This window comes from Colius striatus, chromosome 18 (assembly GCF_028858725.1).
Source record: "Colius striatus isolate bColStr4 chromosome 18, bColStr4.1.hap1, whole genome shotgun sequence".
Lineage (NCBI taxonomy): Eukaryota > Metazoa > Chordata > Aves > Coliiformes > Coliidae > Colius > Colius striatus.
In genome coordinates, this window is record NC_084776.1 from 1,193,782 (window position 1) to 1,220,883 (window position 27,102).

Below are 27,102 nucleotides of genomic sequence, written 5' to 3' on the forward strand. Positions count from 1 at the left end.
GCCGCCGCCGCTCAGCCGCGGCCCCGCGGGCGGGGGCGGGCGGCAGGTGCCGGAGCCGCAGCCCCGATCCCGCACCGGGACCCGCCGCTGCCCCGGGACGCGCCGCCGCCGTCCGGACGGGGGGGAGGGGAGGAGGGGGAAACGGGAGCCGACACCCCCGGCAGCGGGGGCAGCAGCCGCCGAGGCTTCCCGGGACTGGGGATGGGAACCGGGGACAGGACGGGGGGCTCCGTTCCCCCCCACAGCCGACCCCACACCCCGAGTCTCTGCCCAGCAAAGCCTCTGCACCGGCGGCCGCGTGTCCTGCCCGCGGCGCGGGGTCCCGGCAGGGCTGGGGGGGCGCTCCCTGCTGCAGGGGCACATGGCTCAGCCTCGTGTGCTCGTCAGCGCAGCCCCGGCACGTGGGACTGCACCCTCCTAACGTGGGGTGCTCTGAGACCCCACGGTGCACTCTCCCTGGCAGGGCAGAGCCCACGGCTTCACCCCGAGAGCAGCGGGGACACGGGGGGGGTCTTTCCCTCGTGACCACGGGGGGATGATGCTGTCCTGGCCCCGGGAGCCCCTGCTGCAGGACTCATCCCCCCACAGCCAGGGCTCTGCTTTTAGCACGGGGCTCACGTTTCCCCACACGCCTCTGAATGTTTTAAAAGCCAGATTTTGCATACACAATCCTTCCCAAGGCTTCAGGCATGCCCAGAACAGCACCCTGCCCAGGGCCTGGCACCACTGACACACACAGGGCTGGGGAATGGCAGAGCCCTGGGGAATGGCAGAGCCCTGGGGAATGAACAATCAGCTGCAGCCAACTTCTCCCCTGAGCAGCTCAGGCCAGAGGGGCAGAGGGGGATGTCTGACCTCCTCAATGCTGATTCTGCTGTTGGTGCTGATCAGGGTGCACCCCACGGGCATCCCACTGCCCCCCAGGCACCTGCACCCCCAGCTCAGTCCCCCTGACCTCATTTCCAGGGGCTCACAGGAGGAGGCTGCTGCCCCCCAGCTCAGCCCTGACCTGCAGGGCCCTGCCCAGGGAAGGGCTGGGGCTGCTGCACCAGGGGGCAGGGGCTCTGCTGCCCACCCACACTGTGAGGAAGAAGTTGTGGGTGTCCATGGGGCAGATCCCCTCCCTGTCCACAGGGGACACAGAAGAACCACGAAGGGACATAGAAACCATTGCTCATTTATTGTTAAAGCAGCTGAGAGCCCTTGGCAGGGCTGGTGAAAAAGGAGGGGAGGGAAGGGAGAGCCCCAGCACAGTCCCCCCACGCTGGTCATGGCGGGAGCAGCAGCTCCACTTGACCTTGCTCCAGGAGGGCTGCCAGGCTGTCAGCTCGCTGCACGGCCTCCTGCAACAGGGCAGAGAGAGGGATGGAGGGGTGGAGGCAGGGATGGAGGGGGGGCTGTGCCCAGGCAGGGCCACAGCCTGAGGGCCAGGGGCTGGCTGCCCCACACACTCACCTCGTACTTCTTCCGAAGGCTGCTCATGTTCTCCTCCTTCCTCGCCACCGCAACCTTCACCCTGAGCAGAGGGACACAGAGCAGTTGGGGACCCTCCATCCTAAGCAGTGTCTCAGCTGCCCTCTTGCTCCTTGGCAGGGTGCTGACCCAGCAGCAGGGCTGCTCCCTCCCCTGAGCTGGGCAGGGGGCAGCGGTTGCCACTGGCTGCCCGGGGCACAGCTCTGCAGGAGCTGACCCTGAGCCGTGCCGGCAGCTCCTGCCTGGGAGGAATCGCAGCCCAAGCTGCACAGAGCCAATGTCTCCTGGCAGGAGCCCTCCATCTGCTCCAGCTGCCAGCCCTGTGCCCTCCAGGCACGCCGGGGAGCAGCCCTGGGGCCAGGGTGCCACAGAGCAGCCTGGAAGTCACAGCCATTGAAGGCAGCCTCACCTCTTGTGAACCTCCTCCAGGATTTTGTCCTTTTCCTTCACTACCCTGTCCAGCTCCAGGCGCTGCTGGGCTCTCATCTCCACCATCTCTGCCTTGAGCTGCCTGTTCTCCTCCTCAGTGTACAGCAGCTTCTCCATGAACTCCTGCCAAATGGCCTCGGTCAGGCTGCTCCTCTCCTGGGCCAGCTGCTCCCTCAGCTACGTGGGGCAGAGCAGTGAGTCGAGGTGCTGCCAGGCCCGGGGTAATGCTGAGGGCAGAGCAAGGAGCAGGGCCCAGGCTTTGATCCTCACCCACCTTCTGGGTCTCCTCCACCTCGTGCTCCTTCTGCCTCAGCAGGCCCTGCAGATGAACTCTCTCCCCTTCCAGCTCTGCCAGCTGCCCCTTCAGCTCATTGCAGCGTTCCTGCAGCTTCTGCTCAGACCCCTCCAGCTCCTGCAGCTCCATCTCGTACTTATCTCGGATCCTCTTGATCCTAACAGAGGGCAGGACGGGTGGCCTGGCTCAGCTGGCACTGCAGGGCCCATCTCCAGCCACCCTCAGGCTGCAGGAGGGACACAGCAGCACCAGGACAGGGGCATCTGCTCCCAGCCAGCAGCTGCAGCAGCCAGAGCTGGCTGGAGGGATGTGTGGGGCTGGGGGCAAGAGATCAGCTGTGAGCAGGGGGGGACTCACAAGGACTCACCCTCCAGCCTTCCCCTCACCTGCTCTCTGCTGCCCTCTCACACTCCTCCTTGGCCGAGGACACCTCTGCCTCCAGGCGCTGGATCACCAGCTCGATCTGTTTGTCTCTCTCCTTCTTCAGCTCCTGCCGCAGCTCCCGCTCCCGGCTCAGCAGCCACAGCTCCTGGGCACGGGGACGGTGAACGCTGCCTCCATCCCTCCACGCCACAGCCCGAGGCTGGCACCTTCGCCAGCCCTTGCTCTCACCTCCTTCTTGGTGTAGTTCTCCTCCCAGGCCTTTTTCTCCATCTCCAGCTGCTCCTTCAGCGCCTTCACTTCTGCCTGCGGAGACAAGAGCTGCTGAGCTCCGGCTGGGCCCCAGGCACCCGGCTGCTCACACCCAGCCCCGGCAGAGCCCAGGGGAACTCCAGACCTGGTGCCTCCTCTCCTGCTCCTCCTTGTCCTTGGCGTTCTCCTCCCTCAGCTGCCGCCGCAGCTCCTCGGCCTCGGCTCTGTGCCTGCCCACACACCCCGCAGCTGCACCGGCCCCGCCAGCCCCTTCTCCCCCTGGAGCCGGGGCCGGGGGCTCCCCGGGGGCTGCCCTTGGCCGTGCCCTGGGCCCTCTCACCTGGCTGCCTGCTGGCTCAGCCGCTCCTTCTCCTCGGCCACCTCCGCGTAGAGCCGGCGCCGCTGCTGCTGCAGCATCTGCTCCTGCTGCTCCAGCTGCTGCTCACACCTGCGGGCAGAGCAGCCTCAGGGACCTGCCTTCAGCCACCAACCACCGCGCTGGAGGGTGCCCCTGGTTCAGCAGCGCCGCCCACCTCGGGCTGAGGGACAGAAGAGAGCTGCACGCCTCAGGCTGCTCCCACCTCAGGCTGCTCCCCGTGCTTACCCACCACTGAAGCATCAGGAACCCGTCAGCACGGGGGTGCTGGGCCCCCAAGCCCCCCAGCCCCCAGCCCAGGACTCACTGCTGCCGGGCCCGCTCCCGCTCCCGCTGCAGCTGCTGCTCCTGCTCCCGCTGCAGCAGCCCCCGCAGCTCCTGCGCCTGCTGCCCGTAGCGCTGCGCCGCCCGCTGCTCCGACTGCTGCAGCTCGGCCTCGTGCAGCAGCTTCAGCTGCCTGATGTCCTGCTTCTGCTTGGCAATGAGCTTCTGCAGCTCCGGCTCCAGCCCTGCGGCGGCGGGAATGACGGTTACTGCTCGGCCTCGGCACCGGTGCCCGTAGCCGCTGGGCAGGAGGCTGCCAACACGTGAGCTCAGCAAACGGGCTGGCTGGGGGCAGAGGCTGCCCAGGCTGAGCAGCTCTCCCCAGAGCCATCAGCACAGTGGGCAGTGCAGCCCCTCTCCCTGCCCCGCTGCCAAGGGAACCTGAACCTGCCCCTACCTCTCACTGTGATTTCTTTGATCTTTTTGGCTTTCTCATCCATCCACTTCTCTCTCCCGATTTTCTCCTTTGCACACATCAGTTCCTTCAGCTTCTTCATCTCCTGGATGGAAGCAAAGGGGGAAGCTTCAGACACAGCTGGGGGAGAAAGGCCCAGTGAGTCAGCCTGGGGGGGCTGCAGGCTGGAGCAGCCGGGCACACGCTGCCCCAGGCCAGGGCAGCAGCCCCACGCTCTGCCAGTGGCCCCTCGCCCTGGGACAGGGCTGCTGCTGCCCCACAGACCCTCTGCACAGGGAACAGCAAAACCCCTTGGAAAGGCCTCACTGGCTGAGACAGGAGCATGGGTGAAGAGGGGGACTGGGGGTGCTGAGGGGCAGGTCACTGTCCCCTCACCAGCTCATGCTGCTCCTGCATCTGGCTGATCTTCTTGCCATACTTCTGGTCCACTTGTTTCAGCTCAGCTACCACTGCCTCATACTTCTCACTTAGCACCTTCTTATCCTCAATGAGCTGGGCAGGGTGAAGGAAAGGCATGGGGCAGGGCAGAGCCACCTCTGCCTCCAGCTTTAGAAGCATCAGGGTGAGCTGGGAGCGCTCACCTGGTCGATGAAGGCCAGGTGCCTTTGGAGAGCTGCCTCATACTGCTCCCTCTGCAGCCTGAGCTGCTGGCCCAGCTCCTCCTCAGTCTGTTTGATGTGCCTGGTGGTCATTTCCCTCTGCTGAGCCTTTTGGATATAGGGAATAGCCACAAGATGTTAGAAGTTACATCCAGCCAGCACGTGTGGAGGAGATCACTGCCCACCCCAGAAGGTGCTGTCAGGACAGGGTGAGGAGGAACAGTGTCCCTGGTGCTCACACCTCCTGCCCTGCTGTCAGCAAGAACACTCAAACCCCTGTGGGACAGCCCAGGTCCAGACCAAGGGCTTCTGGACTTCTGCCAGGGAGGGGACCTTGGGGATGCCTTTCAGACTGGGGAGGGCAGCAAGGAGAAATGCAAGCAAAGCCCAGAGCAACCAGGGAGGGGCCTGGTGGGGCATCCCCAGGCACTGCCACCTGCCCAGCAGCACTGGCACCGGGGGGCAGAGGGGGGAAGGTCTATGTGCAGAGCCCTGATCTTGTCCCTCAAAACCACTGCCCCACAAAGCATCTGCTGAGGGCTCTTGGTGTTTGTTCCCCAGCAAGTTCACACACCAGGGTCGTCTGCAGCAGGCCGATGGTTTGTTGCTTCTCCTTCAGTTCCAGCTTCAGCCTCACGATGGAGCTCGTCAGCTCCATGGCAACAGCCGCGTCTCGCTCCAGCGGAGCCTCTTCCACGAGGAGACTCTGCCACAACAGGGGGGAGAAAAAACGGATTAAAAGGTGGTGGGGAGCACCTGGAGCCAGGAGGAGGAGATGGGAGACTCTTCCCAGCAGCTCCAGCACTCACCTCCTGCTGTGTGGCCGAGGCAGCCGAGCTGGGCCTCTCCTGTTCCGATTTGTTTATCTCGTCCAGGAAGCTGATGATGCTCTGGAGCTTGGCCTCTGAGAGCAGGGCCCCGTCCTCAGGGACCCCCGGGGAGTGGTTCAGCTTCCCAAACTTCTCCAGGTTGTCAGCAGTCAGGGAGCTGGAGCTGGGCTCCTCCTGGGCAGGGGCAGCCAGGGGAAGGCTCAGGAGGAGCGCTGGCTGCAGCCCAACCTCCGGCTGCACCCCAGGAACCAGCTGGACCCCCGGGGCCAACCCAGCTCCCACCACAGCCCTCCTGGGGTTTTGCTTCTCCTTGAGGATGCCCAAGCTCTGGCTGCACCACAGCCCCCAGCTCCCCCAGCAGCAAACCAGCTGCATTTCTCACCCTCCACCACCCAGCAAGCACCGGGAGAAGGCAGCTCGGGGGTCTCTGCTCTCACCAGCCATGGCTGTCTGTAGGCTGATGCCACGGGCCCCAGTCCCCTGCTTACCCCATCTGTCTGTAAGCAGGGCAGCTCAGGCTCTTCCAAGAGCCTCAGCAAGTCCAGCAGCTCGTTGGACTGGACCCAGCAGAGCCTGGGCTGAGCCCTGCTGGCAGCAGTCACCGCTGCCTCCACATCCTCACCGCCCGCCTCTCTGGAGCTCACGTCCTGGGGGCAAGGGAGACAACACACCTTGCAGTGAAAGTTCTGCTGGAGCTCCCTGGAAGTCAATAAAGGCTCCAAGGGTGCCCCAGCAGAAGGGCTGCTGTCAGGAGCCCCGAGAGGCAAAGCCAGACCCACCTGCAGCTTGTCCTCTGCCCGGGGCTGCCGCGGTGCTGTGGAGCCGAGGTCTGCAGGGCCGATTTCCTCTGGCTCTGCAGCTACCGAGTGGAAACTGGACTCTGTGGGAACCAGACTGTCCTCAGGCACTTACAACAACCACCCCCTTCCCCTCATGTCACAGACTGCTCCAGGAGCAGCCAGCAGAGACCTGCAGGAGGGGCTCACCAGCATTATTGGCCTTGGTCACGCTGCCAGCAGGGCTGTCGTTCCTCACAGAGGGGGCTTTGGCAGTTTGCTTCTTCTTCCCTGCCCTTCTGCTCTCCTTCACCAGCACAAGCTCTTCCTCTGCCAAGTGCTTTGCATCCAAAGCCTTCTGGGCCCTTTTCTGGTGTAGCTCCTGCAGGGACAGAGCAGCCATCAGCATCCTACCCAGCACACAGGGTGCTTCAACACGTCCCTGCACAGCTTTGGGTACTAGGGAGGGCCTGGGACATAGCACCCACCCATGGGCTGGCTGCTCATTGCTGTGTCTCCCCTGACAAAACACCATTCCAGTTAGGAGAAAGAGAAATTGAGGGGTTAAAAAAATCCTCAGCCATCTTGCAAGCAAATATGCAACAGCCACACAGCACGTGCCAGCCCTGGTCTGTGCCCCAGGGGCACCAGCCCTGGGCTGCTGCAAAGAGGGCTGCCAGGATGGGGTGAGGGGCTGCCAGGACGGGGCCAGGGGCTTCCTGGCAGCAGGCAGAGTGTGGTGCTTAGCCCATCCTGTCCTAGGGCACTCTTGTCCTCAGCCTCTCTGAGGAGCTGCAGTTACAGTTGCCCTGTTGCAACACTGACACCCTTTTCCCAAGAACCAGGGTGAAGCCAGAGCTGTGTTCAGGGGCTCCAAACGGGCAGCTCCTTCCATTGGCAGGAGCACAGTGGGAACGTGCTGCATGGGGAGCACTCCTCCATCTCCGAGGCTGGCCCCAGTTCTGCCAGAGATGCAGAGGAGAAGCCCTTTTGCTGCCTCACAAGAAGATGCCAGCAGCTGGGCTGGGGCAGGCCCCAGCTCCCTGCCCCTCGGTACCTGGATGGCAGCACGTCGCGCCGCACGCGCCTTCTCCTCCCGGATCTGCCGCCGTTCCTTGGCCTTCCTCTCCTGCAAACCCAGGATGTGCCCTTCCTGCATTTGCTGGTGCATTTCCTTCCAGAGGAGGGTGACAGGCGTTAGTGAGATCTCTCCAGTACCCACCACCCACAGCAGGGGAGCCAGAGGGGACACATGGCATGCCTGAGGTCACCCCATCCCACCGCCCGGGTCTGAGCCCCAGGGGAGCTCTGCTGGGTGCTGTCTGTGGAGACTAAATGCAATTATTAGTCATCTGGGTCTGAAACCACCGAGGAAACGAGGCTTAAAAATAGAGTCTCCCAGGAGAGAGCTCTGGGACTTGTTATGGGGATAAATAATTGAACACAAAGAAACACAAATAGCTGCAGATGACTCGTCACCCTCCAATGAGCCAATTCCTTACTGATCCCCTTCCATGAGCTGGGACAGGGGATCCCTGCCCTGGCCACCACTCACTGAGACAGTGAGAATGCTGCAGGATCTGTGCTGCTGCTGCCAAGCCTCTGCTCCCGTCAGCAGGGAGCTGGGAGCCCAGAGCTGTGTGGCACCCAGGGGCTCTGGGCCTGAACTCACCCTGGAACCAAACCCCTGCACATCCAGCACAGCTCTGTGGGCACAGGACCCTCCCTGGCTCCATGGAGCACAAGGGGCTGCCTGTGCAGAGCCCCCTCATCTCCAGCAGCTCAGGTCTCCTTGGAGGCTCAGGTGACTACAGGGACTCATAATTAAAGCTGCAGGACCTGAGGCTGTTCAGCCTGGAGGAGGCTGAGGGGGGGCCTGCAACTGTATTCCCCAGTGAGTGAGGTGAGTGGCTGTGGGGTGGGCAGGGCCTGTGCTGCAGGGCAGGGGACAGCACTGACCTGTCTCTTGGACGCCAACAAGCGCCCCAGAGCCGCGGCTGCCGCCCGGTGCCGCTGCGAGTGCCGCCGGTACCAGCGCTGGATGGTGATGGCTGCAGAGGTCACCTGCTGGATGAACCTGTGGGGAGAGGGAGGCTCAGCATGGTGCCAGGCTCCTCCTGCTGCCCACAGCACCGGCACCTGCCCTGCCCCTCACGCCCTGCCCCAGCCAGGCCCTTTCCCAGGTGCCAGCACAGCCTTCCTGGGGTGAGAGGACAGCTGGAAGCACAGAGCCAGGTCTGAGGGAGGGCAAATCGCCCCTGTGGGTGCACAGCAGGGGCCTTTCCTCAGTCTGAAGCCCCACAGGACAAGAACAAACCAGCACCAGCTCTCCTGGAGCAAACCTCTCTGCCTAGCACCCTCCTCCTGCCTCTTCCCACCAGCCCTGCCTCACCTCTCTGCCTCCTCCTCGGTCACCTCCGTCCTCTGGGCCAAGCTGCTGCTGTTGTTGTTGTGGGTCACGATGTTGTTGCTGGAGAAATTCTTCTGGGACTTGGCGAAGCTGCTTTCACTGTCCTCATTGGAGGTCGCTTTGACAACGTTGCTGAGGAGGAAGATGAAGGTACTTGGTACCATACTGCCCAGTCCTGGGCCACACCAGCCTCCAAGTCAGGAGCTCCCCACACTTACTTGAGCGAGCTGGGTGCCTGGTTGGAACTTTTGGGTGCAGGACCCTTGTCAGCCGTGGAGTAGTTGTTGTGCACCATGGTGGTGACACAGTTGCCCACTGTGCCCTTGTTGCTCCTTTTGTGGAGAGAAGAGGAGGTGTTAGGACTGGCTGGATGTGGAGGGGATGGGACACACCAATGCTGGCTGCTGCCCACCCCTGACCCCCCACACACCTCAGCAGCTGAGGCACAGACTCAGCTTCAGCAGACCCAGCAGCCTGCTCTTCAGGTGTGTTCTGCACACACCCTTAGCTCAAGTCTCTCCTGCACCTGAAGACTTCAAGTTCTACCTGTTCCCTTTCCCAGGGAGAGAGCAGCTTCTCCCACACACCCACCAAGCTCCTGTGTGGCTCCCAGAGGTGCCCTGGCACATTGTCACTGTCGCTCTGCCCCATGGTGAGGCAGAGCAGCAGCACTCCCTCCTCTGCCCGGCTGTTCTCTGTGTGCAGCTCCTCCCCTACCTGTTGTTGGCAGTGAAGTTGGCTGCCAGGAGCATGGTGCCTTCTTTCCTCCTCATGCCTGCTGCTGGCCCAGCGCCGTGGGAGCCAGAAGGGCCCGAGAACACGCGTGGCTGATCGTCCTGTCAGGGAGAGGCGGGAGTGAGCACAGGCAAGAGCCAGACCCACAGGCCCTGCCTGGGGCACAACACCAACACTGGCCATCCAAACTGCCAGCTTCAACTGCAGGCTGAGGAAGGACCAGTCTGACCATCACAGCTGAGCTGTATGGGCCCATCCTTGGACTAGGGAAGCCCTCCCAGCCCTCAGCCAGCCCCCCAGACAGCCCCATCCTCACCAAGACATTCCAGGTGGTTTTCTTGTCTGAGGAAGTTTTGCTCAGACTCCCCTCTAGTTTCTGTCTTTCTTCAGGACAGCTCTCAGAGAAGGTCAGGAGGTCTCCCATCTGCTCTGAGCTTCAGCCCAAAGCCAGGGCAGGCAGAGAGGAGGAGAGAACGCGTGTTTGGAGTGAATATTGCAGGCAGACAACCAGCAGCGAGGCAGCGCTGGCACTGGCTTACCAGCACAGCCACCATGGCACGGAGCAGGGACAGGACTCACTGCACAGCCAGGAAACCTATGCAAGGGTCAGCTCTGCACAGAGCTTTAGGCTTCAGCAGCATGTGGGGATAATACATTAATAATGTATTAAATATATTACAGGAGTGGATCTATTAATAATGTATTAAAGGAGGAGGCTGAGGGCAACAGGGGAATGGAAAAATCGGATTCAGAGATGAGCTGGAGACGGAGAAGTTTTAATCTCCTACCAGGGGCCAGATAGGGCCCAAAGGGTCCCTGTAACTGAACAGTCTCATCCTTTGGAATTACATTGAGTGTCTCTTGTGACAGAAGCTTCCCAGACACAAAATACAATCTATCTCCCCAAATCTTCACCGAGTGACCTCCACTCCAAAGAACCAACCCAACCCAAAGGCCAGCCCTTGGCTTCCCACAGCCAGGATGGAGCCCTAGATGTGTGTGGCAGAGCTCAGTGCAGGGTTCTGATCTGCTCTGGGTCCCTCCTGGCAGCTGCTTGGGCTGAGCTGTACCTTTGGGCACTGGTCACCCACTGGTTGACCTGCGTGGTGCTGCTGGACCTCCGGAGGTTGTTCATGGCCCCGGATCCTGCCTCATCCTGCAGAGCAGAGAGCTGAAGTCAGCTTCATGGAGAGGCACAGGCAGGCACAGCTGGGCTGCCTGGCCTAGGCAGGTTCCCCTCGAGTCAAGCAAACAAAAATAGCCCTGCTGGTGGTGTTACCCTGCCACCCACCCCGTTTCCCCTATCCCCGTGGCTGTCAGCCTCTCCTTGGGCAGTGTTCGGTGCCACCTCCCTCCCTCTTGTCTCTCACACTGCTGCAGAGCCCACGGGAACATGGTCCTTTGTGTGAGCTCCTGGTCCTCATCACCTGCCCTGGGGGTGAGTGTGCAGGACAGTTGCTGAGGCAGGAGGGATTGCTCAGCAAAGATCACCCAGAAAAAAGAGCCCTCAGCGTGTTTGGCTGCTGGGTCAGGGCACCAGGCCAGTGAAACCCACAGACACCTGTCAGCCCCTGTGCCAGGCTGCCCAGGGAGCTGGGGCAGTGCCCAGCCCTGCAGGGATCCCAAAGCCGTGGGGCTGAGGTGCTGAGGGCCCTGGGTCAGTGCTGGGCTGGGCAGGGTGAGGGCAGGGCTGGGCCTGCAGCAGCTCCAAGGGCTTTGATAACCCAAAGGACTCTGTGACGGTGTGGTCACAGGCACGTCCCTGCCCCACGCAGCACGGCTGAGGGAGCTCTCACCAGAGCCTTGCGCCGCGGTTTGCTGTCGGCGGTGACCGAGACGGAACGCGCCATGTGCCTGGCGGGACGGGCGCTGCTGGGGCGCCGCGGGAGCAGGGCCGGGACGCCCCTCAGGCTCAGATCCACGCTGCCAGGACAGGCACCCTGGGAGGAGGGGCTGCTGCGGGTGCTCTTCATGCTGGGACAGACAGAAGAGGCCCTGGAAGCACCACACAGACGGAGAGGTGAAGGGACGGGGAGCACGTCCCATCCCGCGCTCTGCTCTCAGCTGCCTCCAGCAAACGCTGCTCACTGATGGAACGGCACAGAGTCAGGAGCTGCCGCTGTCCCCAGGCACATGCCACCAGCTCATCACTTTATTAGTGCTGCCCGAACCACCCCTGCACCCCTGCTCCCCAGCTGGTCTGGTTTCACCCAGTCCAGGGCCCAGTGCAGTCCTTGGCAATGCCTCAGCCTCCAGCAACGCAGGTAAACAAAAGGCTCTCGATGGAGACTGCCTGGGAAAGCAGGGCTCAGGCCTCGAGTCCAGGCTGAGGGCACCCAGGACAGAGCCCTCAAGCCCAGGACTCACCAGGACTCCAGATCCCAAAGCCCAGGACATCCTGACCCATGCTCCCAAGGCCCCAAGCCCAGACCTCCTGGACCACCTCATGGCCCTAATGCCCAGGGCCTCAGGCCCCCCAGGTCCCAAGGCACAGGACCCACCAGATGCCCAGATCCCAAAGACCCAAGACCCCAGTGGGCTCTAAAGGCCTGGGCCAGACTGCCCAGGGCCAGGCCCTGTGTCCATCCCCCTCAATAACCCCAAGGCTCAGACTCCCAAGGCCTCCAGGTCTCAAGGCCCAGCGCAGCCTCCCCACAGCCCCAAGACCCGGGGCAGCCAGGTCCCAAGGCCCAGCCCCTCCCAAAGCCCAGGTCCCACAGCCCAGCACCCCCCGTGCCCCCAGGACGCAAAGGCCCAGAACCCCCGAGGCCCCAGGCCCAGCCCCGCGCCCAGCCCCTCGCGGCCACGAGCGGCCACACGAGTGAGGGGCCTCAAACGGCGAGAAAAGGCCCAGAGACAGCCGAGACCCGCCCCGGGACCTCTCCGAGGTGGCGGCAGCACCGAGGCCTCAGCCCCGGCCTCACCCGCGGCCCCGGCGCCGGCCGCTCCCGCCGCGGCCCCGTCCCGCCGCGGCCCCTCACCGGCCGCCGCCGCCCCGCAGCCAACCGCCGCCGCGCGGCCCGCGACGGGCAGCGCCGCAGCCAATGGGAACGGGGCGGGGCGACGGGAGAGAGCGCGGATTGGCTGAGGAGTTGGGAGGGGGCGGGGACAGGAGGGGCGGGGGTATGGGCGTGGCTAAAGGAGGGGGCGTGGCCTGGAGGGAGGGGGCGGGGCTTGTGCGGGGCCAGGAGGAGCCGTGGGGCGGGGGGGACATCGGCGCTGGGGGGAGCTGGGGGCACAGGGAGCTGGGGCAGGGCTGTGTGGGGCAGACGGAGCCGTCCCAGCGCTGGGGCAGGGGTGTGTGGGGCAGAGGGAGCTGTCCCAGGGCTGGGGCAGGGCTGTGTGGGGCAGAGGGAGCCGCCCCAGCGCTGGGGCAGGGATGTGTGGGGCAGACGGAGCCGTCACAGTGCTGGGGCAGGGGTGTGTGGGGCAGAGGGAGCCATCCCAGGGCTGGGGCAGGGGTGTGTGGGGCAGAGGGAGCCGCCCCAGCGCTGGGGCAGGGATGTGTGGGGCAGAGGGAGCCATCCCAGGGCTGGGGCAGGGGTGTGTGGGGCAGAGGGAGCCGTCCCAGCGCTGGGGCAGGGATGTGTGGGGCAGAGGGAGCCGTCCCAGCGGTAGGGCAGGGCTGTGTGGGGCAGAGGGAGCCATCCCAGGGCTGGGGCAGGGGTGTGTGGGGCAGAGGGAGCCGCCCCAGCGCTGGGGCAGGGATGTGTGGGGCAGAGGGAGCCACCCCAGCGCTGGGGCAGGGATGTGTGGGGCAGAGGGAGCTGTAGAGCAGGCTCCAGGAAGAAGTCACAAGTCCCAGTCCCACGTGTGGGGTTTATTGAGGGGTCCCAGCCCCAAGGGGACGGCGCCTGTTCCCGCCTCAGCCCCACGGTGCTGGGGCCAGAGGCAGAGGGCTGCACACCAGTGCCCCCCGGCTGCGCCACAGTCCCCAAACCGCCCGCAGCTCAGCTCAGCCCTCCAGCCCACGTCACCCTGTGCTTCCCCCAGCCCTGGGGAAGCAAAACAGGGAGAGGGACATTACAACCTTTGCAAAGCTCCCGCTGCCCTGTCACACCCCGTGTCCCCACATCGCCCCCCTTCCTCACCCCACACGCTGCAGAGCCGCTCCTTTGTCTTCCAACAGGGGACCGGGGTCCCCATCCCTGCCCAGCACCATGCAGCAGCAGCTGAGCCCCGGGGGGCTCCAGTGCAGTAAGACCCCGTGGGGAGGGAGGGAAGGCAGAGCCCCTGCAGCCCCCCGGGAGCCCAATCGGCAGCTACAGGTTGAGGAAGGCAAAGGCAGACGGCTGCCAACTGCCCTCTGCGCCCGTCCGTGTGTCCTGGGGCCGCGACTGTGTCCGTGGCTCTGCCGGCGGGGGGTCTGGGCAGAGCCCTGCGCCAGGACGGGCCACCAGCTCCATCCCGGCGAAGAGGGAGAGGGCAGGGGCGGCCGCCGCGCCCTGTGCCAGCCCGCTCACCCGCTCCCGCTCGCAGGGACGGGCCGGCACCGCGGCCCCGGGCTGCCCGTGCCGCTCGGCTTCCAGCCCGCGCTCGTGGCCGGCGGCCGGGGGCTGAGGCGCGGGGCTGAGGGGGCTGAGGACGCTCTGGCCTGCCAGCAGCGGCGTGGCCGTCAGCAGGTCCCCGGGGCACGGCGCTGAGCCCACGCTGAGCACCGAGGCGTCGGAGCCCGGGCGGGCGCCCTTCTGGTCTCTGCACAGAGCCTCGAACTGCCGCAGGATCTGGGGAGGGGGCACAGGGCAGGGAGTGAGGGGGGCAATAGGAAGGGGGTCTGGTCTCAGCACCTTTCTCCCAGGCAGACGCTGTCCTGGGGACCCGTCCCAGTGTCCCCTCCCAGGGCTCAGCTTCATCTCCTGGGGAGCGACCATGGCAGCCCCCCAGCCCCAGGACAATTCTCACCCCTCAGGGACCATTCCCTAGAGCTGGGTGTCGGTGAGGAGGTGTAGGACGGTGCCCAGGAGCCCCCCACCCCGGGTGAAGGCCCAGGGGGGCATCCCAGGAGTCACCTTTGTGGCTCGGTTGGCGACGGGGCCGGGGCTGCCTTGGCTGAGCTGCTGCAGGTGCTGCCGAGTCACGGCAAAGATGTGATCCAGGGAGAGCAGGTCGGAGCACATGAGGGAGGAGATGGCACACATGGACCTCTGTGGGGAGAGGAGAGGAGCTGAGTGTGGCAGGGAGGACGGGCAGACCCCCAAGTGCCGTTTGCCCCGCGCCGCTGCGGGGCTGCCGCGCTCACCATGCGGACGCTGTCGCTCGGGTCCTGCAGCGCACGGCTGAGCAGCTCCAGCACCACCTCGCAGTTCAGCAGCCCACACCTGCCCCAGGGGAGGGGGCACAGCCACACACACACAATCACAGAATGGTTTGGGTTGGAAAAGCCCCTGGAGCTGCTGCAGTCCCAGCCCTGCCCTCACCCTGCCCAGCCCAGCACTGACCCACGGCCTCAGCACCTCAGCTCCAGGGCTTTGGGATCCCTCCAGGGCTGGGCACTCCCGCAGCTCCCTGGGCAGCCTGGCACAGGGGCTGACACCCCTCTCAGGGTAACAGTTCTGCCTCAGCTCCAACCTCACCCTCTCCTGGGGCAACTTGAGCCCATTGCCTCTTGTCCTGTCATTCATTACCCCCACCTCACTGCACCCTCCTGTCAGGGATTCAGAACATGACCATGTCTCCCCTCAGCCTCCTCTTCTCCAGACTATGTAACCCCAACTTCCTCAGCCGCTCCCCACCAGCTGCAGCACCCCAGGAGCCAGCAGCTCTCCTGCCTGGCAGCGTTTCGGCCCCCAAGGTCCAGGCCGAGGTAGACAGGGGTGTGAGAAGGGCTCAGGCTGCCCCTTGAAGCCCCCCCCAGAGCTCCCCACCCAATGCCAGGGTGCCCAGAGTCCCGGGGACCATCCACCTCAGGCACTTACTCCTTGACAAAGTGCTGTGCTTCCTCCCTGGTGAGGAAGACTCTGGCCCCATGGGTCAGCGCTGCCACCAGGCTCAGCTCCCGCACGCAGTCACCCGGGCTGTCAGCGTCCACCCTGCTCAGGGGATGCCTCAGTGGGCACAGGGACCAGCCTCACTCCCTCCCAGAGCCCCACCACCCCTCCCACACCAGCCCAAACCCCTTGCCCCACGGGCCGGGAGGCCAAACGCCAGGAGGAGCTCGGCCCAGCAGTGCCGAGGGACTCAAACCCGACGGCGTGGAAGAGGAGGGGACGGCTCCCAGAGAGGAGGGAAGCGTGTCAGGAGGTGCCAGGGGGAAGGGGAACCCCCAGGCCCCGCTCTCACCCACCTCTCAGGCGCCTGGGGCAGCTCCCGGCTGGCCCCGGAGTGGCCGTCGCTGCCGGATTTGCTGCAGGAGTCGCAGGTCCGGCCGTTGCCCTGCGAGGAGTCGCGGGAGCTGTGCCCGCTGTCCGCCTCCTCCCAGCCGCCCCCGGCCAGCCCCGGCCGGTGCCTCACTGCAGGGACGGCACCAGGGAGCTGCTGAGCCCCAAACTGCCCCCAGAACCGCGCAGGGACCCCCGGCAGCCTCCCCCCGGCCCGGCAGCGCGGCCGTACCTCGGGTGCCGTGTGCTGCGGTGGGTGCCGGGGGCTCCGCGGCGCCGGGCGGGCTGGGGGCGGGTGAGGGGGCTCTCACGGGCTCGTAGGTGTCTTCCTGGAGCCCCCCTGGGCAGGGCCGAGGTCCCTCCGGGCAGGGCAGCACGGCCTGGGCCACGGCCTCGGCTGCTCGCTGGATGGTGCTGAGCAGGACCTCCCCCGTGGAAGCTGGGGAAAGGACGAGGTGGCAGGAGGCCGGGGGAGGGACGGGGTGTGGGGAGCTCCCCGGGGGGCCTAGCGCAGCCCCAGCCATCCACCACCCCCTGGGGCCCCAGGACAGCGTGGTGGGGACTGGAGAGGAGTGGCCGTGGCAGCCCCGTTCCAGGCACAGCCTGGGCTTCTGGGACAGGGGGGTGAGGAAAAACTGGGAGCTGCTGGGACAGGTCTGAGGGCACCAGGTGACCTGCCACGAGCCTGTCACACCATGAGTAGCACAGGACCTGGCAGAGGCCCTCACCGCCAGCCCCACGGCCAGGCCACCAGCCCAGCACCCAACAGACAGCTCAGGAAAGGGGACAAGTTCTGGGAGCAAAGAGTGCAACAGGACTCTGCTCTGAGCCACACAGAAACACCTGCTGAGAGAGCCACCAGCAACCAGCTAGGAATGAAGGGAGCCTGGTCCAGCCCCAGGCAGGATCCCTGGAGCTGCAGCACCACGGGCTCAGCTGGGACTCACCAGAGCTGCTTTTCTCACTGCTGAAGCCGAAGCCTTGCAGGGAGCTGCAGGGGCTGGGGCTGGAGCCCATTCCTGGGGGAGACACGAGGCAGTTCAGTGGCAGCAGGGGCATCCAGGGTCACCCTCTCCTCCTTGCCAGCACAGGGCAGTGCCCAGGGCAGGGGGAGGAGCTGGGGCACAGGGAGCTCTCTCCGCTCCCCCTGGCAGCTTCTCCTTCACAGCAGTGCCCTGCAGGGCCTATGGCACCCTGTCCTCACCCCCCACCAGCCTCCCTGGCCAGTGGACCCTCTGCAGACCCATGGCTGCAGCTGGAGGGATCATCCTGGTGCTGCCTGGGGGGGTGACAGGGCTGGGGGAGTGTGCTCGTACCGGCAGGGGGCAGGGGCCGGGCTGGTGGCACGGTGGGATGAGGCAGTGGCACATCCGAGAAGAGAACGCTGGCCAAGTCCTGCCAGAGACAGGGAGTGTGGGCAGAGAGCTGAGGAGCACCCAGCACCCTGCCCAGGCCCCGAGGAGCGGGTCAGGGAGGCAGAGCTCCCCACTGCTGCTGGCACTCACCTGCGCGGCCGCACGCACCTTCTGGTTCAAGCTGTTGCCATGGAGGGGGTCTGGGGGCCCACTGAACACTGCAAGGCACGAGGTTGGGAGGGCTGGGGGATGCTCAGCTCCCAGGCAGGAGGTGGGATGGGGCAGAACCCCAGCCCTGGCCTGCGCTCAGCCTCCAGAGCAGCCTCTGCCACCCGCTGCTCACTGTCCTGGCCCAGCTGCCCCACTCCTCCCGCTACCTGCTGCCTCCCGGATGAAGCAGGCGTTCCTCTTCAGCTGCAGGACGAACTGTGGGGAGCCCTGTGTGCATGTGTGCAGCAGGATCTTCAGCACCTGTGGGTGTGGGGTTCAGGGTGAGAACCACAGGGTGGTGGGGGCTGGAAGGGCCCTGCAGAGCTGCTGCAGCCCCAGCCCCTGCTCCAGCAGCTTCCCCTGGCTCAGGGGCACAGGAACGTGTCCAGGTGGGGTTGGAAACCTCCTGAGCAGGAGCCTCCACACCCTCCCTGGGCAGCCTGGGCCAGGGCTCCCTCCCCTCAGCACCAAAGGACTTGCTCCTCCTGTGCCAGTGGAACTGTTTGTGTCCATTACCATTGTCAGAAAAGTGCTGCCCCATCCTCCTGACACCCCCCTTTAGGGACTTGTGTTGCTGAGGTCCCCCCTCAGCCTGCTGCAGGTTGAACAGCCCCAGGTCCCGCAGCCTTTCCTCCTCACACAGACGCCCCAGTCCCCTGAGCATCCTGGTAGCCCTGTGCTGGCCTCTCTCCAGCAGCTCCCTGCCTCTCCTCAAGTGGGGACACAGCGCACCAGATGAGGCCTGATTCTGGTTTCCAGAGCGGCAGCTGCCCCAACAGCCCCTGTAGCTCAGCTCCCATCACCCCGAGTGGCCCTGGAGCCCCCACCCCACCTTCAGCTTGACGTGGCAGGAGCTGCTCTGCAGCCGGCTCAGCAGATACTCCAGCAGGCACTGGCTGCTGCCAGGCGACTCGTGGGAGATCTCTGCGGAGGGTGTCAAGGATCCTGCTCCCCGCAGCTCGGCCACCTCCCCTCCCCGCAGCCCCCTCAAGGATACTGCCGATCTCCTCCAACAGGTACCCGGGGCAGGGCTGGTCGTCGTCCGCCGTTCCCCTCAGCAGCAGCGGCAGCTGCAGGGGGGCGAGAGGCGGTCAGAGGGGTCCCACAGCCCCCTGACCCACACCAAGGGGGGATCCCACGGCAAGGCCGAGGGGTCCCGGGTTCTGGCGGCGCGGGGGGTGGGAAGAGGCAGCGGTGAGGTGATGGGGAGGGGGGATAAAGACGTCGTGCCCCCCGCAGCTCCCCTCAACCTCCCTCTTCCCCCTTCCCCGCTCGTACCCGGCTCAGGAAACTCAACCGGTCTCTCAGCGGCGCCGCCATGACACTCCCGGCTCGGCCCTTCCCGCGAGGCTCCAACGGACCAATCAGAGCGCGGGTTTCATTTCCTCCAGCCAATCACCGCCGAGGAAAGGCGGAGATCTGCGCTTTCACCAATCAGAACGCGAGTTGTAGGGGGCGTGGCCTTTGCGTGATCAACCCCGAGGCAATCTCAACCAATCAACGACGAGGGGCTGGCTCGGCCAATGAGAAACGAGTGAGTGAGAGGCGGGCGGCCAATCAGCTTCGCTCCTTGAGGCGGTAGCGGTGGCAATGTCTGGCCGCGGAGTGTGGCGGCGGGCGCGGGAGCGGCTGAGGCGGTTCCCCGCGGCGCTGTCGGGTTGCGGGGCTGAGGTGCGGGCACGGGGAAGGGCCGGGGCCTCGGGTGAAGCCGGGGGCTGTGGCCGGGGCGTACGCCCCGGCCCCAGCCCCCGGCTTCACCCTCGGCCTCCCCCGTTGTCCCCGCAGGCAACCGCGTACGGGCGCTGCGTGGCCTCGGCGGCGGCCGGCACGGCGGAGCTGCGGCGGGACGCGTGTTTGGAGGAGTTCTGGGCGTTGCGGGATTGCTTCGCTCGGCAGGTGCGTGCGGGAGGCGGTGGGGAGAGGGGGGATGGGGTTGGGTCACGCTCTGAGCTGCGGGTCTTTGTAGGTGAAGGCGACGGTGAAATGAGACGAGATGGAGATGCTTCGGGATAATAAAAGCTGTCGAATTCGAGGGGGGGTTTGTGTGTGAATCGGAGAGTGGAGGGGTATGGTGGGGTTTGGGTCCAGCCTGGAGTGGGAAGCCACAGAGTGGTGGGGGATGGGAGGGCACTGTGGAGCTGCTCCAATCCAACCCCCTGCTACAGCAGCTTCCCCTGGCTCAGGGGGCACAAGAATGTGCCCAGCTGGGGTTGGGAACCTCCTGAGAGGAGCCTCCACACCCTCCCCGGGCAGCCTGGGCCAGGGCTCCCTCCCCTCAGCACCAAAGGACTTGCTCCTACTGTGCCACTGGAACTGTTTGTGTCCGTTACCATTGTCAAAAAAGTGCTGCCCCATCCTCCTGACACCCCCCTTTAGGGACTTGTGTTGCTGAGGTCCCCCCTCAGCCCGTTTCAGTGGCACTTGCTGTGTCCCAGCCTGTGCCCGTCACCCCTTGTCCTGTCACTGGGCTCCACACAACACAGTGTCCCCCCATCCTGACACCCACCCTTTAGGGACTGATAGGATTGCTGAGATCCCCCTGAGCTCAGCCTTCTGCAGGTCCTGCAGCCTTTCCTCACGTTCCAGTCCCTTAATCACCATGGAACCCGGTGGTGTGTCTCCAGGCCCTCACATGAGGACCGATCACACTCCCCCCGAGCGTCCAGGAGACACAAATCTCAAAGAAACGGGCCACAAACCACCTCTTGTTCCTCAGCAGCACCAACCCTGTGGGTGCAGAGCAGGGCAGCTGCAGCCTCGGGGCTGAGGAAGGCTCAACCCTTCCCCCTCCGTTTAAAGAAGGAGAATTCAGATCCAAATGCTTCAGCTTATTTAATTATCAGCTCAGTTTCCCCTCCACTGTCCCCCACACTGGGATGGGCAGACCCTGTCAGGCTGAGGTGAGGCAGCTCCTTCCAGCCCAGCTCAGGGGGTGCTACACTGTTCCCAGCTCCCAGAGAACATCGGGAGCATCTTTGGTCCTTTGTGTTCACCCACCCCCGGGCAGGTCTGACCCTGCAGGGCAGGAGCCCGACCTCCCCCTGCCCAGCACAGCTCAGGCTGGGCCCTGGCCAGCAGCAAAGGGCATGGCAGGGCACAGCCAGGTCCCTCTCACTTTGGAAAGGCTGGTTGGTGCTGCAGGGGACACAGCTCGGGGTCATCTTCCCCAGCACAGCCCCAGGGACGTGCTGCAGGCTCTGCCCTCGCAGCCCCTGGCTCCTGGCTGTGTCACTTGTGCGTGGAGCAGCTCGTGGGGCAATCCTGAGGGTTGAGGCCACGGAGACACGGGCGGGTGGCTCTCCTGAAGAAATGCTTGGGCCCGTGGCTGTTGCCCTGTGGCTCTGAGTCACTTTAACGAGCAATGGAGGCGACATCCAACGAGAGGCAGAGGGCAGGCGGCAGCAGAGTTCCTGAGGGCCCCGAGCCAGAGGCTGAACACGGGTCCCAGTCCTGGCTGGTGACACAGGGCGAGTTCACCAAAGACACTTAAGAGAGACAGGTACAAAAACCAGCACAGTGATGAGGTCTGTAGGCTCCAGGCTGGGAAGTCTCAGCCCTTCTAGCGAGAGCTTTGGGATTCAGTTTCCTACATTCGCAAGTCAGGATGTAAAAACAGAACAAGAAGAAACAAAACCCCACCCCAAAGGGATGAATCACCGTCTGAGAGCCTGGGAAGAACCAGGGCTCTCGTGGCAGCTCTTCCTTGCTCGTAAAATCCACTTCCAGGGGCGGGGAGCTGGCATCCAGGGATATAAAACAGCACAGAGGGGGCCGGGGAGGACACACAGGACAAACGGGCTCCTCCGTGACACAGAGGGAAGAGGTAGGTGCGCTTGGGCCGAGCCCCCGAGCCAGCCCCGTTCAGCCACATCCTTTGCTCCCAAATTAGTCATCTCTGGTGGAAAAACGAAGCTGTTTTGGGAAGGGGTGTGAGAGGTGAGCCCGCAGCCCCCGGGCTGAGCGTCGTAATGCACTTGGGGCAGGAGGAGCGCAGCGAGCGGAGCACAGCCCCGCGCTGCTGCCACACAGCTCCCTGGGAGAGCAGGCAGCACAACAGCAGCGCTGTGCCCGTTTAAGGCAGCTACTAACCTAAACCACAGCTATCTCCTAAACATGCAAGACTCCCACTTTGGGAGAGACACCAAAGCAATTGGCTAAGCTGGTCCTCAGCTCACCCCTGGATGCTCCTGCAGAGGGAAGCCTGTCCCGAGCTGTCCGGCCCCCGGTTCCCCTCACCTCTGTCCCACAGCCCCGGGGGCTGGGGCACAGGAAGCCAAGGGCAGAGCCTGGGGAAGGCTTCCCCAGCAGGAGGGGAGCCTGGGGGAGGACACCTCAGACCTGGAGTGGAGAGGCGGATGGAGAAGGCAATTCGATACGAACGAGATGTTGAGAAGAAAGCCGTAAGGGCAGGGGCCTGGGGCCGAGGGCAACCCCTGAAAGCTGGAGCACAGCGGGAGCTTCGCCTTCGTGGTCACCAGCTCCACAGGCACAGGCAGGGAGGTGGCTGCAGCCCACGGAGCCCCGGCCGGCGCCCACAGTTCAGGGAGGCTCTGTGAGCCTGAGCCCTGCACCCGGCCAGACACAGCCGCTGAACTCGACCCGTCCCTGCAGAGCTCCGCAGCCCAGCGCCCGCAGCCGCCGCGGAGAGCCGCCCCTGCTCAGCCGCTGCCGCCCGCCCGCGCCACCTGCTTGATGCCCCGGCTGTGCACCACCTGCTCGGCCCCGGCCGCCACGCCGCGCAGACGCGTCTCCAGGGCGCTCCGCAGGTCGTTCACTTGCACATCTGGAAGGGGGTTGAGGCCGATGAGGACCTGCCCTCCCCGTGCAGCCGCTTCCTCCTCCTCCTCCTCGGGAGGCAGCAGGTCCCGTCTCCTCCGGCGCAGGTCCAGGTCCGCCTGCAGCTTGAGGTCCCGGTTTGGTTTGACATCGTGCTCTGGTTTCTGGTTCCCCTCGGCAGCGGCTCCTTCCTCAGGTTTTTGGGCAGGAGCATTCTCAGAGCCTTGTTTCTTCTCAGCATCGTTTGCGACCCCGCCGTGGCCGTGCCTCTGCTTGCTCTGCAGCCCTCCCTGCGGCTCTGGGGCCACCTCCACCACCTTCTCCCGAGGGGCTTCTTCCTTCTCCCCTGCTCTGCCAGCCAGGTCCCTCGGTGAGGCTGCCTGTCGCCCACCAGCCCCTGCACCCCTCTGACGCTCCCATGGGTGCTGCTCGCCCTCTGCCACGTTCCTTTTACTGGAGGAGTCCGGCGCCAGGTCTTTGGGCTCCACCTGACTCACTACTTTGGCTTTAAAGTCTATTCCCAAGTCTCTTTCCAGAATCTTTCCTGCTACTCCCTGAACTTTGGCAGCCCCCAGCTGTTCTCTTTGGATGGGAGCTGTAGCCACTTCCACGGCTTTCAGAGAATTCTTCTCGTGGATGTCTCTTCCAGCTTTGGCTTCACGATCTCCTCCCAGCTCCTCCGCCAAGGGCTTCGTCTCGAGGTGGTTTCTGGCTGCTGGAATGTGCTGGGCATCCCCTTGGAGGGGATCCTGCTTCTCCTCAGGGTTTTGAACAGCTCTGTCCTTTTCCTGTGGCAGCACCTTCTTCTCCTTGGGAGGAACCCCAGGAATCTCAGGCCCGTGCCCAGCCCCGTCCAGCCTTCCTGCCGTGCCCCTGCGCAGCTCTGTGCCCCCAGCGGGCTGCCTGCCCGGGCCCGGCACACGCTGCTCCCACGGCTCTTTGCCCGGTGGCTTTGCAGCAGCTTCTTCCCTCGCTCCAAGGGCCTCGTCCTCCTTGCTCCTGGGAACAGGCACGGCAGGCTCCTGCTGCGTTTCTGCTGCAGAACAAAAACCGACATGTAAAAGCTTTTCCTTAGGAGTGAGAGGTTCCCGTCTCCTGTCACCTCGAGACTGAAACAGCCTCAGGGAGAACAGGGAGAGTCCTGGGGGAGAGTGTCCCAGGATCCCCACCCTGGAGGCCAGACACAGGGAGGGCTTCTGCAGAGTGGGCTCTGCCCTGTGCCAAAGGCACTCGCATCTCTCTGAGCCCAATTCCAAAGCTGCACTGATGGTGCCAGGGCGGAGCTCTGCTCCTGGGAGATGTCCTTACCTTGCCTTGGCTTCTCTTCTCCTCCCTCCTCCTGCCTCTGCTGGTGGATCTCCTTGTGCTGCTCTTCAATGACAGCCAGCAGCTTTGCCTGCTGGTCAAGTAGCTGCTTGTGTTGTACCTGCTGCTCCTTGATCACCTGCAGCAGCGCAGCGTGGTCCAGCAGCTTCTCCTGCCCTGCTTCTACAGAAGGGAAAGAAAGAAAACCCCCCAATGTCTATGACTCAAACCCCTCGCTCATCACCTCTCTGTGCTTCAGGGGCTTTCCTCAGGAGGATGGTCCCATTCTGCAAACACTGCCCGTTTGCCAGGAGGGAGAGAAGGAGGCGGCACACGGCTCTGCCACCGGTACCCGGGTGTACGTGGTACCCCCACGGACGGGCTGCCCCAGGACACTGCCCTCCAAAGATCTGTGTTGAGGGATCACACCAAGCTCCCTCGAGGAGGAGAGCAGTGAAGGACAGGCACGTGGGAGTGGTCTCCAGAGCGGAATGAAGGCAAAGAGCCACGGGACCCCACCACAGGCCGGCTGTGTGGGGGGCAACAGCCTGGGGATCAGCTCCCTGTGCAGTGCCAGCACAGAGGAGGCTCCACAGAGGGACCAGATGGGGCTTTGCTCCCCCACGTCTGCCCCACACCACGAGGCCACAGGGCGATGCCCCACCGCGCTGCCAGTCCCCTGCTTGGCACCAGCCAAACGGTTTGAGCGCGGAGCCTGGCTCTGGCCGGGGAGCAGCCGGGCCCAGCGTGACTCACGTCCCCGAGCGGCCCTGCCAGCGCGGCACAGCCCGCAGGAGACAGGCTGCAACCGCTGCCGGCACGGAGGTGACTCCGGCCCAAAGCTATGTGCTGCTGAGAGCCAAGAGCAGCGCGGGCTGGCAGCGTCCCGCTGCAGACACAGCCCCTGCCCTCGCTGCCCCGGGGTCACACACTCACCCTCCCGTTTGCTCTCTGCGTTCTCCTGTTGCTTCTCCTCTGTGTTTCGGGCTTCCCTGTGCTCAGGCTGATCTGCCCTGGGTGGGACGGGCGCCTCCTGCCTTTCACCTGCAGACAGACACCGACAGCCCTTCGCGGTCAGTGAGGAGGCTCCGGCAGCAGATGTTCCCTACAGCGACCGGGCGCCGCGTCATCCCTCCCTGCCCGAGCCAGCACAGTTTATATTCAACCCCACGACTGCAAGGGAAGCAATAAAAAGAAATATGTACCGATCTCCGAGAGCCGTGGCAGCGAGCCAGAGCCAACTACCTCAGCCAATTAACATGCACGCAGGGCTCTAACCGCCTTTCAGACGGGCACTTAGCAATGTGTTACCTGTCAAGATCTCCCGGCTCCGCGTCCCCAGTGAGTCAGGAGACGCAGAGGAACAGCACGGCACCTGACACTCAGCGGCTGAGCCAACAACTGTGTGACAGATATTAGAGTAGCTGTCAAAGCCACCAGATTCCTCCTCTCCCCCAACAGCTGCCGAAGGGGCTGCGCGCGCACACGCGCCCGTGGCGTGGAATGAGAAGGATGTGAGCAGCAATAGCCACGCTGCCCGGGCTCCAGGGGGCTTCCAGGCCAAGAGGGGAGTTTGTTCAGTCGAGCTGCTGTAGAGGGAGCTTACCAGGGTCGGCTTCCTTCCCCACGGACTTCACGGCCTCCTCTGCTCTCCTGGGGGGCTGCAGCTTTGATTTCTCCCTGTCAGCTGCAGCCTCAGCTTTCCTCTCACCGTCCAGCTTGGCTTCCAGCGCTTGTTTGTCTGGCTCCAGCTCTTTGTACGGCAGCCTGCCACCCTGCTGCACCAGCACCTCGGGCGGCTTCTTCGGGTCCTTGAGGGGCTCGTCAGTGCCTCCCTGTACTTGGTTCTCAGCAATCGCCTCCTTCCCTTGCTTCAGGCCGAGTGCCTCTTCCTGGGGACGGGGCACAGCCGGCTCCTCCAGCGCTGGCTTGTGCAGCCCATCCTGGGCTCCTCCGGGCACCGGTTTGTTCTCGTCGGATTCCTCCCGCTCCCGCCCCATGTCCACAACCACTTCGTCATGGGGGACAGGTGGCTCATGGCGATGCGCCTCCCCCACGGGCAGGGCGATCCCTGGGGTGGATCACAGGCAGGGTTAGGGGGCTGGAGACTGACAGGAGAAAGCAACAGCACATCCAGCACCCAGCTACCTGCTGCCGTGTCTCAGCTCTGCCTTTCCTCCCTCATCGGGAGGCTGCATTCCTAACGAGCCTCCAGAGCAGCAAACACTAAATCACAGAGTCCCTGAATGCTGGGGGCTGGAAGGGCCCTGCAGAGCTGCTGCAGCCCCAGCCCCTGCTCCAGCAGCTTCCCCTGGCTCAGGGGGCACAGGAACGTGTCCAGGTGGGGTTGGAAACCTCCTGAGCAGGAGCCTCCACACCCTCCCTGGGCAGCCTGGGCCAGGGCTCCCTCCCCTCAGCACCAAAGGACTTGCTCCTGGTGATTAAGTGGAACTGTGTTCCAGCTTGTGCCCGTTACCCCTTGTCCTGTCACTGGACTCCACAGAACAAAGTGTTCCCCCATCCTGACACCCACCCTTTAGGGACTTGTGAGTGTTAATGAGATCCCTCCTCAGCCTCCTCTTTTCCAGGCTGAACAGCCCCGTGTCCTGCAGCCTTCCCTCATAAGGAAGATGTTCCAGTCCCCTACCCCATTCAGTCAGGGATCATCATCTTTACGTGAACCAGCCCTGCAATGTGCATCTCCCAGCCCCAAAGGGTTCCCCAGGTTCCTTCTTACCTTGATCAGGACGGTCCAGCTGCACCTTCTGCTCTGGATTTCCTCTCTCCTCCTCCTCCTCCTCTCTCTTGGGTACCTCCATGGGCACCTTGATTTGTGGCTGCTCCATCTCCTCCTTCCCTCCCAGCAGCTTCGGTTTATCACGACCATCCTCATCCTCTGCCTCCTCCACCGCCGGGTTCTGCTCTGCAAACGCATCGCTGCGGGTCACCCGCGGGATCCGCCGCAGCCCTCCCTGACCAACACGAGCCCGGCAGATGTTTTCCCTGCAGCCTGGGCTCTCCTGTGTGTTTTCCCCGCGGAGGCTCTTCGGGAGCCGCCCGGGGGCGGCCGGGCCGGGGCTGGCTGCAGCTGCGGGTCCGCGGCGGCAGATGGCAGCATCCCCCCGGCTCCCGCGCACCGACGGCCGCCCGCAGCCCCCCAACTCCCGCAGCCCCCAGCTCATCACCCTCCGGGCTGCAAACCACCAGAAAAACCCCACTTTTATGTCTATTTATTTCTCCTTCACGCCCATGAGCCGTTCCCCAGCCTGCCAAAGGCACACAAGGAGGACGGGGGGCTGTGGGGGAGCTGCACGACCCCCTGAGCTGTGAGGTTCTGAGGAGCACAACCAAACTGACACTCAGGAAAGCTCCCAAGGGAGACAGGGGACTGTCCCCAGATCTCCCTCAGTGAGATGGGATGTTTCTGGAAGACACATCCCAGTCAGAGCAGTTGCAAGGCTCTGAGGTAACCACGTGGCAGGTCCCACGGGATGGGATCGGCCCCTTCTGAGGGACCAGGGGGGCAGGAGACGCCCCGCACAGCTCCAGCAAGGAGTGAACTCTCCCTCAGAAGCCCAGCAGAGGAGGAAATCCCAATTGTTTCCCAGCACTGAAGTTGTTCTGCAGATTTGTTTCCATCCAACAAACTGGGGAAAAAAAAAATACAATCCATCTTCTGTAACACAAAAACTACCAAACTCCCAACTCTTCCCCCATTTCCCTCCCCCCCGCGACTTCCTTCGGGGAATTAAGTCTATAAACATGGTTCAGTTCCCTCCTCCCCCTCCGCAGGGCTGGTGCGATTTATTACAAGATGAACTCATGGGAAAGAAGAGATTGCCAC

General features: G+C 64.2%; 4 protein-coding genes across 10 annotated transcripts in view; 1 reads left to right on the forward strand and 3 right to left on the reverse strand.

The window, feature by feature from the left end:
- Positions 1-1,179: 1,179 nt before the first annotated feature.
- Positions 1,180-12,326, reverse strand: CEP131 (centrosomal protein 131). Of its 5 annotated transcripts, none has more exons than XM_062010742.1 (26): positions 12,277-12,326; positions 11,092-11,290; positions 10,366-10,451; positions 9,612-9,729; positions 9,278-9,396; positions 8,779-8,892; positions 8,543-8,692; positions 8,110-8,227; positions 7,208-7,324; positions 6,361-6,532; positions 6,154-6,254; positions 5,863-6,021; positions 5,354-5,548; positions 5,119-5,250; positions 4,527-4,652; positions 4,321-4,437; positions 3,928-4,030; positions 3,514-3,715; positions 3,171-3,278; positions 2,976-3,060; positions 2,810-2,884; positions 2,584-2,726; positions 2,177-2,354; positions 1,883-2,079; positions 1,456-1,516; positions 1,180-1,343 (listed from the first exon to the last, which is right to left on the reverse strand). In XM_062010742.1, the coding sequence occupies exons 2-26, from the start codon at positions 11,266-11,268 to the stop codon at positions 1,269-1,271; spliced, it is 3,228 nt and encodes a 1,075-aa protein (XP_061866726.1). In that variant the 5' UTR covers positions 11,269-11,290; positions 12,277-12,326; the 3' UTR covers positions 1,180-1,268. The 5 variants fall into 5 exon arrangements, with proteins under 5 accessions (XP_061866726.1, XP_061866727.1, XP_061866723.1 ...); XM_062010743.1 differs by lacking the exon at positions 12,277-12,326 and adding an exon at positions 12,220-12,259 and having other exon boundaries at positions 1,883-2,025; positions 11,092-11,382; XM_062010739.1 differs by lacking the exon at positions 12,277-12,326 and adding an exon at positions 12,220-12,259 and having other exon boundaries at positions 11,092-11,382.
- A 778-nt stretch (positions 12,327-13,104) lies between these two features.
- Positions 13,105-18,516, reverse strand: TEPSIN (TEPSIN adaptor related protein complex 4 accessory protein). Its single transcript, XM_062010791.1, has 13 exons — positions 18,456-18,516; positions 18,175-18,247; positions 18,010-18,101; positions 17,345-17,438; positions 17,118-17,185; positions 16,929-17,007; positions 16,560-16,631; positions 15,845-16,051; positions 15,579-15,744; positions 15,211-15,324; positions 14,535-14,613; positions 14,305-14,439; positions 13,105-14,019 (listed from the first exon to the last, which is right to left on the reverse strand). Exons 1-13 carry the CDS (start codon positions 18,495-18,497, stop codon positions 13,558-13,560), a joined length of 1,683 nt encoding a protein of 560 aa, XP_061866775.1. The 5' UTR covers positions 18,498-18,516; the 3' UTR covers positions 13,105-13,557.
- A 242-nt stretch (positions 18,517-18,758) lies between these two features.
- NDUFAF8 (NADH:ubiquinone oxidoreductase complex assembly factor 8) lies at positions 18,759-19,209 on the forward strand. The gene is made up of 3 exons (XM_062011190.1): positions 18,759-18,848; positions 18,963-19,073; positions 19,144-19,209. The coding sequence occupies exons 1-3, from the start codon at positions 18,768-18,770 to the stop codon at positions 19,162-19,164; spliced, it is 213 nt and encodes a 70-aa protein (XP_061867174.1). The 5' UTR covers positions 18,759-18,767; the 3' UTR covers positions 19,165-19,209.
- Positions 19,210-19,990: 781 nt separating this feature from the next.
- The window catches only part of SLC38A10 (solute carrier family 38 member 10), a 34,651-nt gene continuing 27,539 nt past the window's right edge, over positions 19,991-27,102 (reverse strand). For 2 of the 3 annotated variants that reach the window (XM_062010806.1, XM_062010808.1), the window contains 5 exons: positions 25,996-26,181; positions 24,865-25,329; positions 24,195-24,302; positions 23,262-23,441; positions 19,991-22,989 (listed from right to left, as the gene is read on the reverse strand). In XM_062010806.1, the coding sequence (XP_061866790.1) occupies positions 21,836-22,989; positions 23,262-23,441; positions 24,195-24,302; positions 24,865-25,329; positions 25,996-26,181 (2,093 nt within the window). In that variant the 3' untranslated portion in view covers positions 19,991-21,835. The remainder of the gene's footprint in view (positions 22,990-23,261; positions 23,442-24,194; positions 24,303-24,864; positions 25,330-25,995; positions 26,182-27,102) is intronic. The other variant, XM_062010807.1, reaches the window with a different exon arrangement.